At 42.5% G+C, this 14,616-nt stretch overlaps 1 protein-coding gene across 4 annotated transcripts in view; it reads left to right on the forward strand.

Annotated features, from left to right (window-relative positions):
* Nucleotides 1–5,180: 5,180 nt before the first annotated feature.
* tbc1d14 (TBC1 domain family, member 14) overlaps nucleotides 5,181–14,616 on the forward strand; it is a 54,750-nt gene continuing 45,314 nt past the window's right edge. Inside the window, exon 1 of one of the 4 annotated variants that reach the window (XM_061913744.1) lies at nucleotides 5,181–5,657. In XM_061913744.1, coding sequence (XP_061769728.1) covers nucleotides 5,609–5,657 — 49 coding nt within the window. In that variant the 5' untranslated portion in view covers nucleotides 5,181–5,608. The remainder of the gene's footprint in view (nucleotides 5,658–14,616) is intronic. The other 3 variants (XM_061913745.1, XM_061913749.1, XM_061913746.1) reach the window with 3 other exon arrangements.

Below are 14,616 nucleotides of genomic sequence, written 5' to 3' on the forward strand. Positions count from 1 at the left end.
TGGTGAGTTGGCTGCGATGGTGGGGGAGGATGCCGGACAGACCTGGCAGGCCCAAACGCATTGTGAGGGTCTGCTGGGAACGTCTGGCAGAGTCTCCTGTCAGACAAAGTTTCAATTCCCACCTCCGGAAGAACTTTGAACATGTCACGAGGGAGGTGCTGGACATTGAGTCCGAGTGGACCATGTTCCGAACCTCTATTGTCGAGGCGGCAGATCGGAGCTGTGGCCGCAAGGTAGTTGCTGCCTGTCAGGGCGGCAATCTTAAAACCCTTTGGTGGACACCAGCAGTGAGGGATGCCGTCAAGCTGAAGAAGGAGTCCTATCGAGTCCTTTTGGCTCATAGGACTCCGGAGGCAGTGGACAGGTACCGACAGGCCACGCGGTGTGCAGCTTCAGCGGTCGCGGAGGCAAAAACTCGGACATGGGAGGGTTTCGGGGAAGCCATGGAAAACGACTTCCGGACGGCTTCGAAGCGATTCTGGACCACCGTCCGCCGCCTCAGGAAGGGGAAGCAGTGCACTATCAACACCGTGTATGGTGCGGATGGTGTTCTGCTGACCTCAACTGCGGATGTTGTGGATAGGTGGAAGGAATACTTCGAAGACCTCCTCAATCCCACCAAGACGTCTTCCTATGAGGAAGCAGTGCCTGGGGAATCTGTGGTGGACTCTCCTATTTCTGGGGCTGAGGTAGTTAAAAAGTTTCTTGGTGGCAAGGCCCCAGGGGTGGACGAGACCCGCCCGGAGTTCCTTAAGGCTCTGGATGCTGTGGGGCTGTCTTGGTTGACAAGACTTTGCAGCATCGCGTGGACATCGGGGGCGGTACCTCTGGATTGGCAGACCGGGGTGGTGGTTCCTCTCTTTAAGAAGGGGGACCGGAGGGTGTGTTCCAACTATCGTGGGATCTCACTCCTCAGCCTTCCCGGTAAGGTTTATTCAGGTGTACTGGAGAGGAGGCTACGCCGGATAGTCGAACCTCGGATTCAGGAGGAACAGTGTGGTTTTCGTCCTGGTCGTGGAACTGTGGACAAGTTCTATACTCTCGGCAGGGTTCTTGAGGGTGCATGGGACTTTGCCCAAACAGTCTACATGTGCTTTGTGGACTTGGAGAAGGCATTCGACCGTGTCCCTCGGGAAGTCCTGTGGGGAGTGCTCAGAGAGTATGGGGTATCGGACTGTCTTACTGTGGCGGTCCGCTCCCTGTACGATCAGTGCCAGAGCTTGGTCCGCATTGCCGGCAGTAAGTCAAACACATTTCCAGTGAGGGTTGGACTCCGCCAAGGCTGTCCTTTGTCACCAATTCTGTTCATGACTTTTATGGACAGAATTTCTAGGCGCAGTCAAGGCGTTGAGGGGTTCCGGTTTGGTAACCGCAGGATTAGGTCTCTGCTTTTTGCAGATGATGTGGTCCTGATGGCTTCATCTGACCGGGATCTTCAGCTCTCGCTGGATCGGTTCGCAGCCAAGTGTGAAGCGACCGGAATGAGAATCAGCACCTCCAAGTCCGAGTCCATGGTTTTCGCCCGGAAAAGGGTGGAATGCCATCTCCGGTTTGGGGAGGAGACCCTGCCCCAAGTGGAGGAGTTCAAGTACCTAGGAGTCTTGTTCACGAGTGAGGGAAGAGTGGATCGTGAGATCGACAGGCGGATCGGTGCGGCGTCTTCAGTAATGCGGATGTTGTACCGATCCGTTGTGAAGAAGAAGGAGCTGAGCCGGAAGGCAAAGCTCTCAATTTACCGGTCGATCTACGTTCCCATCCTCACCTATGGTCATGAGCTTTGGGTCATGACCGAAAGGATAAGATCACGGGTACAAGCGGTCGAAATGAGTTTCCTCCGCCGGGTGGCGGGGCTCTCCCTTAGAGATAGGGTGAGAAGCTCTGCCATCCGGGAGGAGCTCAAAGTTAAGCCGCTGCTCCTTCACATCGAGAGGAGCCAGATGAGGTGGTTCGGGCATCTGGTCAGGATGCCACCCGAATGCCTCCCTAGGGAGGTGTTTAGGGCACGTCCAACCGGTAGGAGGCCACGGGGAAGACCCAGGACACGTTGGGAAGACTATGTCTCCCGGCTGGCCTGGGAACGCCTCAGGACCCCCCGGGAAGAGCTAGACGAAGTGGCTGGGGAGAGGGAAGTCTGGGTTTCCCTGCTTAGGCTGTTGCCCCCGCGACCCGACCTCGGCTAAGCGGAAGATGATGGATGGATGGATGGTACCCCCTAATCAGAGCAAAGCATTTTTGGTTGAAAAAAAGATAAATATGTAAAATACAGCACAATGTCATTAGTTTCTGATTTATACAAATTGTATAACAGTGCAACAGTGCAAAATATTGCTCATTAGTAGTGGTCTTTCTTGAACTATTTGGAAAAAAAGATATAAAAATAACAAAAAACTCGTTGAAAAAATAAACAAGTGATTCAATAATAAAAAAAGATTTCTACACATAGAAGTAATCATCAACTTAAAGTGCCCTCTTTCGGGATTTTAATAGAGAGCCTTCTGGATTCATGAACTTAATTCTAAACATTGCTTCACAAAAAAAGCAATCTTCAACATCAATATTTATGGAACATGTCCACAAAAAAATCTAGCTGTCAACACTGAATATTGCATTGTTGTATTTCTTTTCACAGTTTCAACAGTTTGTTGAAGTAATATTCAATAAATATATTTATAAAGATTTTTTAATTGTTGCTATTTTTCTGAATATTTGAAATAAAATCTCACATACTCCTTGGCATACCTTCAAGTACCCCCAGGGGTACGCGTACCCCCATTTGAGAACCACTGTGGTATGACATAACATCCATCCATTTTCCATCCATCCATTTTCTACCGCTTATTCCCTTTGGGGTCAGGGGTGGCGGCCGCTGGTGCCTATCTCAGCTACAATCGGGCGGAAGGCGGTGTACACCCTGGACAAGTCGCTAACTCATCACAGGGCCAACACAGATAGACAGACATCATTCACACTCACACACAGGGACCATCTAGTGTTGCCAATCAACCTATCCCCAGGTGCATGTCTTTGGAAGTGGGAGGGAGCCGGAGTACCCGGAGGGAACCCACACAAACTCTACACAGAAATATCCAGAGTTTGGGATTGAAATTACATAACATTTGTGGAAATAAATACCTTATTATGTCTATTTTACAACGGTGGTATTGACCAAATCAGAGTTCTAGACCCAACATTATAACACTTGAGCAGTGGTTCTCAACCTTTTTTTAGTGATGTACCCCCTGTGAATTTTTTTTTAATTCAAGTACCCCCTAATCAGGGCAAATAATTTTTGGTTGAAAAAAAAGAGATACAGAAGTAAAATACAGCACTATGTCATCAGTTTCTGATTTATTGAATTGTATAACAGTGCAAAATATTGCTCATTTGTAGTGGTCTTTCTTGAACTATTTGGGAAAAAAGCTATAAAAATAACTAAAAACTTGTTGAAAAATAAACAAGTGATTCAGTTATAAACAAAGATTTCTACACATAGAAGTAATCATCAACTTAAAGTGCCCTCTTTGGGGATTGTAATAGAGATCCATCTGGATTCATGAACTTAATTCTAAACATTTCTTCACAAAAAAAAAATCTTTAACATCAATATTTATGGGACATGTCCACAAAAAAATCTAGCTGTCAACACTGAATATTGCATTGTTGCATTTCTTTTCACAGTTTATGAACTCACATTCATATTTTGTAAAAGTAATATTCAATAAATATATATATATATTTTTTTAAATTATTTCTATTTTTTCGAATATTAAAAAAAAATCTCACATACCCCTTGGCATACCTTCAAGTACCCCCAGGTGTACGCTTACCCCCCTTTGAGAACCACTGTGGTATGACATAACAGCCATCCATTTCCTACCGCTTATTCCTTTTGGGTCTGGGAGGTACTGGTGCCTATCTCAGCTACAATCGGGCGGAAGGCAGCGTACACCCTGGACAAGTCGCCAACTCATCACAGGGCCAACACAGATAGACAGACAACATTCACACTCACATTCACACACTAGGGCCAAATTTAGTGTTGCCAATCAACCTATCCCCAGGTGCATGTCTTTTGAAGTGGGAAGAAGCCGGAGTACCCGGAGGGAACCCACGCATTCACGGGTAGAACATGCAAACTCCACACAGAAAGATCCCGAGCCCGGGATTGAAATGACATAACATTTGTGGAAATAAACACCTTAAAATATCGATTTTACAACGGTGGTATTGACCAAATCCGAATTGTAGACCCAACATTATAACACTAGAGCAGTGGTTCTCAGATGGTTCGTACGCGTACCCCTGGGTGTACTTGAAGGTATGCCAAGGGTGACGTGATTTTTTTTTTTTAATTCTAAAAATAACAATTCAAAAATCCTTTATAAATATATTTATTGAATAATACTTCAACAAAATATGAATGTAAGTTCATAAACTGTGAAAAAGAAATGTTACGTGTTGACAGCTAATTTTTTTTGTGGACATGTTCCTTATATATTGATGTTAAAGATTTATTTATTTGAGAAGAAATGTTTGTAATATAAGTTCATGAATCTAGATGGATCTCTATTAAAATCTCAAAAGAGGGCACTTTAAGTTGATTATTACTTCTATGTGTAGAAATCTTTATAATTATATATATTTTTCAACAAGTTTTTAGTTATTTTTGTATCTTTCCTTCCAAATAGTTCAAGAAAGACCACTACAAATGAGCAATATTTTGCACTGTTATACAATTTAATAAATTACAAACTGATGACATAGTGCTGTATTTTACTTCTTTATCTCTTGTTTTCAACCCAAAATGATTTGCTCTGATTAGGGGGTACTTGAATTAAAAAAATGTTCAGAGGGGGGGTACATCACTGAAAAAAGGGCAGGATGATGATACGTCGTTGAACGTGCTTTTTGTCAATGTACATACCGCACGTCCTTTGTCACAACAATTGTGCTTCCTATTGCACGTTCAAATACATTTATGTACCGTTAGAATGTTTTTCATTGTCTTGAAAGGCACTTTAAAGTGAATTGCAATCAAACTATCGATCTTAAAATATGTTTAAAGGACTCAAAGCTTTAATATTGTCGCTTAGAAATGAATTCGTTGAACAGCGCAATAGGGCAGTTGGCGAGGTCGATTGGTGATGCCTTGGGCTACGGACAGGTGAATCCATCCGGCATCAACGCTCGGGGCTCGATTACACTCGTGTGCAAGTTTGTGTTTTAAAATGGCGGCGAAAATACCCAGACAGGTACGAGGCGTCAACTAAGGCGACCGAACTTGTTTGCTTAACTTCATTCGCCGCTTGACCGGGGGGATTGTTTTGTGTTGCGTCAATAGCGTAAAAATGTCGAATAGTGTTTAAAAAGATGTCCAACCTATTTCGTTAAAAAAAAAAAAAAAGTTGCGGAAGCGTTGGTGCACTTGTTTAGCCGGTGAGTCCGCTTCAAAGTGGCGTTCGATCCCTTTATGTCAAATGACCTCACCGCGGTCATGTTTGTGCACACCGAGTTGCGTCGAGGAGGCAGTAGATAGTCGTGCCGCATCATCATGGACCACCGCAGCCCACCGACACCTTGCGGCCACCTGTAGCACCGAGCGGGGGCCATGGAGGAGCGGACCCACGGCGAGCAGAGCCGAGCAGAGAGCCGCTGTGGTAGGTTCATTCATCACGCCACACTCGCACTTGTCTTGTTTACTGACAGCACTTAAAAAAACACAACTTCACTAAAATCTATGAAAGTCTTACTCTTAAACAACTATAGTGTGATGGCAAAATGTTCTGTGGTGTATTGATTGATTGATACTTTTATTAGTAGATTGCACAGTTCAGTACATATTCCGTACAATTGACCACTAAATGGTAACACCCCAATAAGTTTTTCAACTTGTTTAAGTCGGGGTCCACGTTAAAATTCATGGTACAAATATTTTCCATCAGCTTAATACAGTCATCACACAAGTTAACACTAGTATATGCATTGAATTATTTACATGAGGAGCTTTGATTGATATCAGTACTTCAGTCATCAACAATTGCATCAAATGGACTTTGAAACAGTGTAGGTCTTACTTATTAGGATATGTACAGACAGCAGAGAACATAGTGAGTTCAGATAGCATAAGAAATACATTAGAAGTACATTTGATTATTTATAATCTGGGGAGATGGGATGTGAATGGAGGGGGGTATTAGTAAAGAGTTGAAGTTGCCAGGAGGTGTTTTTTTAGAGTGGTTTTGAAGGAATATAGAGATGCACTTACTTTTACACCTGTTGGGAGTGCATTCCACATTGATGTGGCATAGAAAGAGAACGAGTTAAGACCTTTGTTAGATCGGAATCTGGGTTTAATGTGGTTTGTGGAGCTCCAACTGGTGTTGTGGTTATGGCGGTCATTTACGTCAAGGAAATAACGGTATCAGGGAGGTGTAGCGGATTTTATAGACTAGGCTCATTGCAAGTTGTTTTACTCTGTCCTCCACCCTGAGCCAGCCCACTTTGGAGAAGTGGGTTGGAGTGAGGTGTGATCTGGGGTGGAGGTACAGTCCAAATATTACAGTGGGGCAATCTACAGGATTTGTCACAAGCAAATGTCATTTTTGGACCGTTTTCTCTGATTGTACGGTTATTTGTTCTATTAGTTTAATGCATTTATTTCGATACGGTTAATTTGCTCAAGTGTTCAAGACCGGGACCAAAGGAACCAGACCAAACAGGGAAACCAAGACCAGCTGAGTAATGGGCCTCGGCTCGGGTAAGGCAAGTGAGAACAAAACAATAAACCGCACTAAAACATCGCGTATGATGTCAGGCGATGCCTAGCAATACCCAACACAAAGCTGAGTGAAATTTTTCCAAAAATAAGGCTTTAATGCAGGGGTGTCAAACTCATTTTAGATTGGGGGCCACATGTAGAAAAAAGTACTCCCAAGTGCGCCGGAATGGTAAAATCACGGCACAATAACTTAAAAATAAAGACAATGTCAGATTGTTTTCTTTGTTTAAAAATAGAACAAGCACATTCTGAAATTGTACAAATCATAATGTTTTTGGGTTATAAATATTACAGCGGGGCAATCTACAGGATTTGTCACAAGAAAATTTCAGTTTTGGACCGTTTTCTCTGATTGTGCGGTTATTTGTTCTATTTATTTAATGTATTTATTTCTATACGGTTCATTCGGTCAAGTGTTCAAGACCAAACAGGGAAACCAAGACCACCTGAGTAATGGGCTCGGGTAAGGCAAGTGAGAACAAAACAATAGACCGCACTAAAACATCGCGTATGATGTCAGGCGATGCTTAGCAACACCCGACACAAAGCTGAGTGAAATTCTTCCAAAAATAAGGCTTTAATGTAGGGGTGTCAAACTCATTTTAGATTGGGGGCCACATGTAGAAAAAAGTACTCCCAAGTGCACCGAAATGGTAAAATCACGGCACAATAACTTAAAAATAAAGACAACATCAGATTGTTTTCTTTGTTTAAAAATAGAACAAGCACATTCTGAAATTGTACAAACCATAATGTTTTGGGATTTTTTTACAGTTAAATCTTGTGGTTAATAGTATTCTATATTTATTTGTCGTTATTTATATTTTCTGAATAAATTATGTCATAATGTTCATCAGTCTACTCATTGGCGTTAATTTTCAATCTATCAAGATAAAAAAATTGTATCAAAATCAAATTACAGTATGTTATTCATGTAGTTCGATATTTTTGCTCGACTGATGTACTAACATCATGTGGTTTATTTTGTACATATGTACCGTCGTTTACAAAGATACAAAGAATTACTATTGCGACATCCAGTGGACACATTTAGGACAGCAGTTTCTTTCATTCAAAAATTTCAGGTTATAAATGATAAATGGGTTGTGCTTGTATAGCGCTTTTCTACCTTCAAGGTACTCAAAGCGCTTTGACACTACTTCCACATTTACCCATTCACACACACATTCACACACTGATGGAGAGAGCTGCCATGCAAGGCGCTAACCAGCACCCATCAGGAGCAAGGGTGAAATGTCTTGCTCAGGACACAACGGACGTGACGAGGTTGGTACTAGGTGGGGATTGAACCATGGTCCCTCGGGTTGCGCATGGCCACTCTTCCACTGCGCCACACCGTTAAGTGAGGTTAATTTTTATACTTAACAAGCTCATCCCGCGGCCCAGATAAAACCTGTTTCCCGGGCCTGATCGGGCCCACGTGGTGCACGTTTCACACCCCTGCTTTAATGTGAGCCCAGAAGAGTAAAGGCAGTAAAACATCAGTCTCTTCAACAAAAAGGCTGTTTGTTTATCATACGGTGAAGTCATTACAAATGCCATCTCCGAGGACCTTTTTGACGTCTTTATGTATGTGCGATTTGTTACATCTCATGTGGTTAAAAAAAATTGTCATAGAAAGAAAAGTCTTAAAATTTTAAAGACGCCATGTTGTTTTGGACGGCAGACAATTAACGCAGGACTTTTTGCCTTTCATTAACTATTAAAGCGGTGAAAAATGGATGGATTAACTGTAAAAGCGATGTACAATGGATGGATGGATTAACTGTGAGCATTATTTAGTCCAGGGGTAGGGAACCGGTGGCTCTAGAGCCAGATGTGGCTCTTTTTATTACTGCATCTGGCGCTAAGATAAATCTTAGCTGACATTGCTTAACACGATAAGTAATTAATAATTCCGCGGTAATCAGTCTTAAAAATAACTTTAAAAATATTGAGGTGACGACTTGTCCAGGGTGTACACCGCCTTCCGCCCGAATGCAACTCAGATTGGCTCCAGCATCCCCCATGACCCCAAAAAGGGACAAGCAGTAGAAAATGGATGGATGGATTGATGTAAAACATTCTCATGCATTTTAATCCATTCATCCATTTTCTACCGCACTTGTTCAAGAAGTCGCATTCATGTTAAGACATTTTTTTTTTTATTATTGGTTAGCTTCAGAATAACAACGTTATTAAAAAGAATAAGAGACTTGTTAAACTTTAAAAATGTTGGTCTTACTTAAAAATGCACGCATTTAGTTGTATTCAGTGTTGAAAAATATTATATGGCTCTCACGGAAATACATTTTAAGATATTTGATGTTCCAGGCAATCTATTCTCCAGTGAAGGTATAGGATAGGCAAATATAAGCTTTGGCTTCAGCTTATTCCTTTTTTGGTCATTCTTTTTCTTTTCTTTCGTGTGTAAATGTGCATAATTGTATACATATAACATGTACTGTAAAACTGATCACACAAAATGGTTGATTGATTTGATTGATTATATGACCAAAATAAACGTATTTCATTCATTCATATTTGGCTTTCATGGCTCTCTCAGTCAAAAAGGTTCTTTAACCCTGATTTAGTCTGTTGACACAAATACAAGCGTTAATCCAAAATAGAACGCACTAAAGTGACCACCTATTATCTTTTTGAAACATATGATTTGGACCAACATAGAGGACTAAAAGTGTGATTGGACACATAGAAATGTAATATAATGCTCTTGTCATTTACTAAAAGAAAAGCACAAATGAAAATCACGTTTCCATCTGAATCTGCTTTCCAGACACAAGATGAGAATAGCGTTTTATGTGTGTGGGTGACATGTACAATTTGTATTTATCTTCCACGGACGGGAATGGCAGCGGCATCTTCAATACCATTTTGGAAAGTTCTGGGTAGTTTTAGAAAAAAAAAAAAATTGTTTCAAGATTTATTTTGTATATTGTTTTTTTCAATGAATGCATGAATGACCTATGCTCTTTAAACTGTTGAGCTTCCATCCATCCATCTATCCATAATCTTACGCTTATCTGAGGTCGGGTCGCGGGGGAAGCAGCCTTAGCAGAGAAGCCCAGACTTCCCTCTCCCCAGCCACTTCGTCCAGCTTCTCCCGGAGGATCCTGAGGCGTTCCCAGGCCACCCTGTAGACATTGTCTTCCCAACGTGTTTTGGGTCTTCGCCGTGGCTTTCTACCGGTCAGACGTGTTCTAAACACCTCCCCAAGGAGGCGTCCGGGTGGCATCCTGACCAAATCCCCGAACCACCTCATCTGGCTACTCTCGATGTGGAGGAGCAGTGATTTTACTTTGAGGAAACTCATTTCGCTTGTTTGCACCCGTGATCTTGTCCTTTCGGTCCTAACCTAAATCTCAGGGCCGTAGGTGAGGATGGGAACGTAGATCGACTGGTAAATTGAGAGCTTTGCCTTCCGCCTCCGCTCCTTCTTTACCACAATGGTTCAATACAGTGTCTGCATCACTGAAGACGCCTGGTTACTGCCTGTGGATCTCCCAATCCACTCTTCCCTCACTCGTGAACAAGACTCAGAGGTACTTGAACTCCTCCACTTGCGGCAAGAGCTCTTCCCCAACCTGGAGATGGCACTCCACCCTTTTCTGGGCGAGAACTGTTAAACTTGTTTCTCCAAATAACTAAAATGAAATGACTCAGCGAGAACGTTTGATTCTCGTTCTCGGTGTCTTTATGCGTCGAGTTTGCACGTTCTCGCCCTTGACTGCGTGGGTTCCCTCCCACCTCAAAAGACATGCACCTGACAGGCTGATTTCTGACTCTTAATTGTCAACACTAAATTGGCCCTAATGTGTGAATGTGAGTGTTAATGGTTGTCTATCTCTGTTGACCCTGACTTCCGCCCGAATGCAGCTGGGATAGGCTCCAGTCCCCCTGCCCCCTCAATAGGGACAAGCGGTAGAAAATGGATGTATTAATGTCTTTTTTAGGACCTTTGTGGTGTCTTCTGTATGTTTGTAATGACAGCTGTCAAAAGAATCACTGATTTGGTTGTTTTGTCTAATGTTTGGGTTGATGCAATGGCAGCTTGCTACTTAGGGAAGCAATATAGTGCTTTTGTGATGCATCTTGGCGTCAATGAATTGCAGTTTAGCTGCCTGCTTGGACATACGCACAGCACGGTGGCTGGACTCAGATGAAGGTGAGCAGCCACACGTCTTCCCTGCCTCAACCGCCCAAGCTGTCGGGTACTGTAGCCCCATTAATGCAGAAAACGCCAATGCTAGCTCTGTTTGCTGGCTCTTAGGTTTGTTTTGTGCGCAAAGCCCTAACAGTAATCCTTAGCGCATGGCCAGACTGCGTTATGCTTTTGAGTACTTAAACAACAAAAACCTTCGACCACATTATGCCTGCAATACAGCTCCTCTCTAAATGAGGAATACTGTCATGTTTTAGTCTTGCAAAATTTCGTTTCTCACACCCCCTAAAAATTAGATATATTTGAATTTGATACAACACAACTATTGGCTTTGTCGCCTGTAGGGTTGTACGGTGTACTGGTATTGTATCGCGGTATTAATGAATCAAAAGCGATTCCCGGGCATAATGGCGCATCATCTCTTCATGACATTGCTGGTTTTGCGAGTAAAGGGAGCATGTTCGAAAGCGCACAATCACAGAGTACTTACAAGCAGACACGGTGTGTAGACAGAAAAGGGAGAACGAACGCATTTTGGCCTAAAAACTAATGATTAAGGTGAAGTTATAACACTGAAACGTCCTCAGGAAGAGGTGCTTTAAAGGGGAACATTATCACCAGACCTATGTAAGCAGAAACCTTGATGTTGCAGAAAAAAGACCATATGTTTTTTTTAACCGATTTCCGAACTCTAAAAGGGTGAATTTGGCGATTGAAACGCCTTTCAAATGTTCGCTGTCGGAGCAATGACCTTTCACCCGTGACGTCACAACAGGAAGCAATCCGCCATTTTCTCAAACACATTACACACACCAAGTCAAATCAGCTCTGTTATTTCCCGTTTTTTTGACTGTTTTCCGTACCTTGGAGACTTTATGCCTCGTTGGTGTGTTGTCGGAGTGTAACAACACGAACAGAGACGGATTCAAGTTGACTTACGTGGAGTGAGCTAATCAGACATCAATGGTCACGGAATGCTAATCGATGCTAACATCCCATTTAGGCTAGCTGTATGTACATATTGCATCATTATGCCTCATTTGTAGCTATATTTGCATCCAGCCTTTCCCTCCACCCACATTTAATGCCAAACAAACACATACCAATCGACGGATTCAAGTTGCACCAGTGGTCAAAAGATGCAAAAGTCCCTCGTTTGTTCTGCACACTTTACCGACGATAGCGATGCTACGACAGAGATGTGTGGATATCCTGAGACACTCAAAGCAGATGCATTTCCAACGATAAAGTCAAAGAAATCACAAAGGTGAGTTTTGGTGATGTTATTGACTATGGGGAGTGTGCTAATCAGACATATTTGGTCACGGCATGACTGCAAGCTAATCGATGCTAACATGCTATTTAGAGAAGCTGTATGTACATATTGCATCATTATGCCTAATTTGTAGCTATATTTGCATCCAGCCTTTCCCTCCACCCACATATAAAGCCAAACAAACACATACCAAACGATGGATTCAAGTTGCAACAGTGGTCAAAAGATGCAATCGTTGGTTAGATGGCGATCGCCGAATTCGTCCTCGTTGCCGCTGTCTGTCGTGATATGGCTCAATTGCTTCAGTTTCTTCTTCAATTTCGTTTTCGCTATCTGCCTCCACACTCCAACCATCCATTTGAATACATGCCTAATCTGTTGAATCGCTTAATCCGCTGAAATGACTAGTCTAAATCAGAGCTAATGCCGCTATACCTTTCTGTTCTATCCGCCATGTTAGTTTGTATTGGCCTCACGCAGTGACGTCACAGGAAAATGGACGGTTGGATATAGCGATGGTGAAAATCAGGCACTTTGAAGCCGTTTTTCGGGATATTGCGTGATGGGTAAAATTTTGAAAGAAACTTCGAAAAATAAAATAAGCCCAGGCAACTGATTTTTATTGGTTTTAACCCTTCTGAAATTGTGCTAATGTTCCTCTTTAAGACATGGCTAGCTAGAGGCGAACGTCCGTCCGCAGTTGGCAGTGTTTTAGGTACTTCTAAATCCCTAATCCTTGCCTCCATGGCGACAAATTAAGTACATTTCTTACAAGTATCATCCCTGCAGTACGAGGAATAGCTAAACATGCTTCACTACACACTGTAGGAGCATACGATAGGTAACCGCTAGCACCCCTGAATGTAAAGAAATGCCATGGGTGGATATACACCTAACATCCACTGTAATGATACCAAGTACAATAACGTATCTAGTCGATGCTACTATGATAAGTTATTTTTTATCGTCACAAAATCTTTTTTCGTTTAAAAAAAAATTCATATTATGTTTATAAACTCAGAAAATATGTCTCTGGAGACTTTTCTTCTAGTAGCTTCGCATAGTCTTATGTACATTAAAAAGGCGTAGAAAAGCGCTATACAAGTACAACTGATCAAGGAGCTCTTTGTATTATTAGGTCCATCAGTGCTAAATATTATAAACTTATCACTTTCCTCGGGCACTGTTCCCCTAGCATTCAAAAAAGCGGTTATTCATCCTCTTCTTAAAAGACCTAACCTCGATCCTGACCTCATGGTAAACTACCGACCGGTGTCTCACCTTCCCTTTATTTCAAAAATCCTCGAAAAAATTGTTGCGGAGCAGTTAAATGAACACTTGGCGTCTAACAATCTATGTGAAACCTTTCAATCCGGTTTCAGGGCAAATCACTCGACGGAGACAGCCCTCGCAAAAATGACTAATGATCTATTGCTAACGATGGATTCTGATGCGTCATCTATGTTGCTGCTCCTCGATCTTAGCGCTGCTTTCGATACCGTCGATCATAATATTTTATTAGAACGTATCAAAACACGAATTGGTATGTCAGACTTAGCCCTGCCTTGCTTTAACTCTTATCTTACTGATAGGATGCAGTGTGTCTCCCATAACAATGTGACCTCGGACTACGTTAAGGTAACGTGTGGAGTTCCCCAGGGTTCGGTCCTTGGCCCTGCACTCTTCAGCATCTACATGCTGCCGCTAGGTGACATCATACGCAAATACGGTGTTAGCTTTCACTGTTATGCTGATGACACCCAACTCTACATGCCCCTAAAGCTGACCAACACGCCGGATTGTAGTCAGCTGGAGGCGTGTCTTAATGAAATTAAACAATGGATGTCCGCTAACTTTTTGCAACTCAACGCCAAAAAAACGGAAATGCTGATTATCGGTCCTGCTAGACACCGAACTCTATTTAATAATACAACTATAACATTTGACAACCAAACAATTAAACAAGGCGACACGGTAAAGAATCTGGGTATTATCTTCGACCCAACTCTCTCCTTTGAGGCACACATTAAAAGCGTTACTAAAACGGCCTTCTTTCATCTCCGTAATATCGCTAAGATTCGCTCCATTCTGTCCACTAAAGACGCTGAGATCATTATCCATGCGTTTGTTACGTCTCGCCTCGACTACTGTAACGTATTATTTTCGGGTCTCCCCATGTCTAGCATTAAAAGATTACAGTTGGTACAAAATGCGGCTGCTAGACTTTTGACAAGAACAAGAAAGTTTGATCACATTACGCCTGTACTGGCTCACCTGCACTGGCTTCCTGTGCACTTAAGATGTGACTTTAAGGTTTTACTACTTACGTATAAAATACTACACGGTCTAGCTCCATCCTATCTTGCCGATTGTATTGTA

This window comes from Nerophis ophidion, linkage group LG10 (assembly GCF_033978795.1).
Source record: "Nerophis ophidion isolate RoL-2023_Sa linkage group LG10, RoL_Noph_v1.0, whole genome shotgun sequence".
In the NCBI taxonomy this organism is placed as follows: Eukaryota; Metazoa; Chordata; class Actinopteri; order Syngnathiformes; family Syngnathidae; genus Nerophis; species Nerophis ophidion.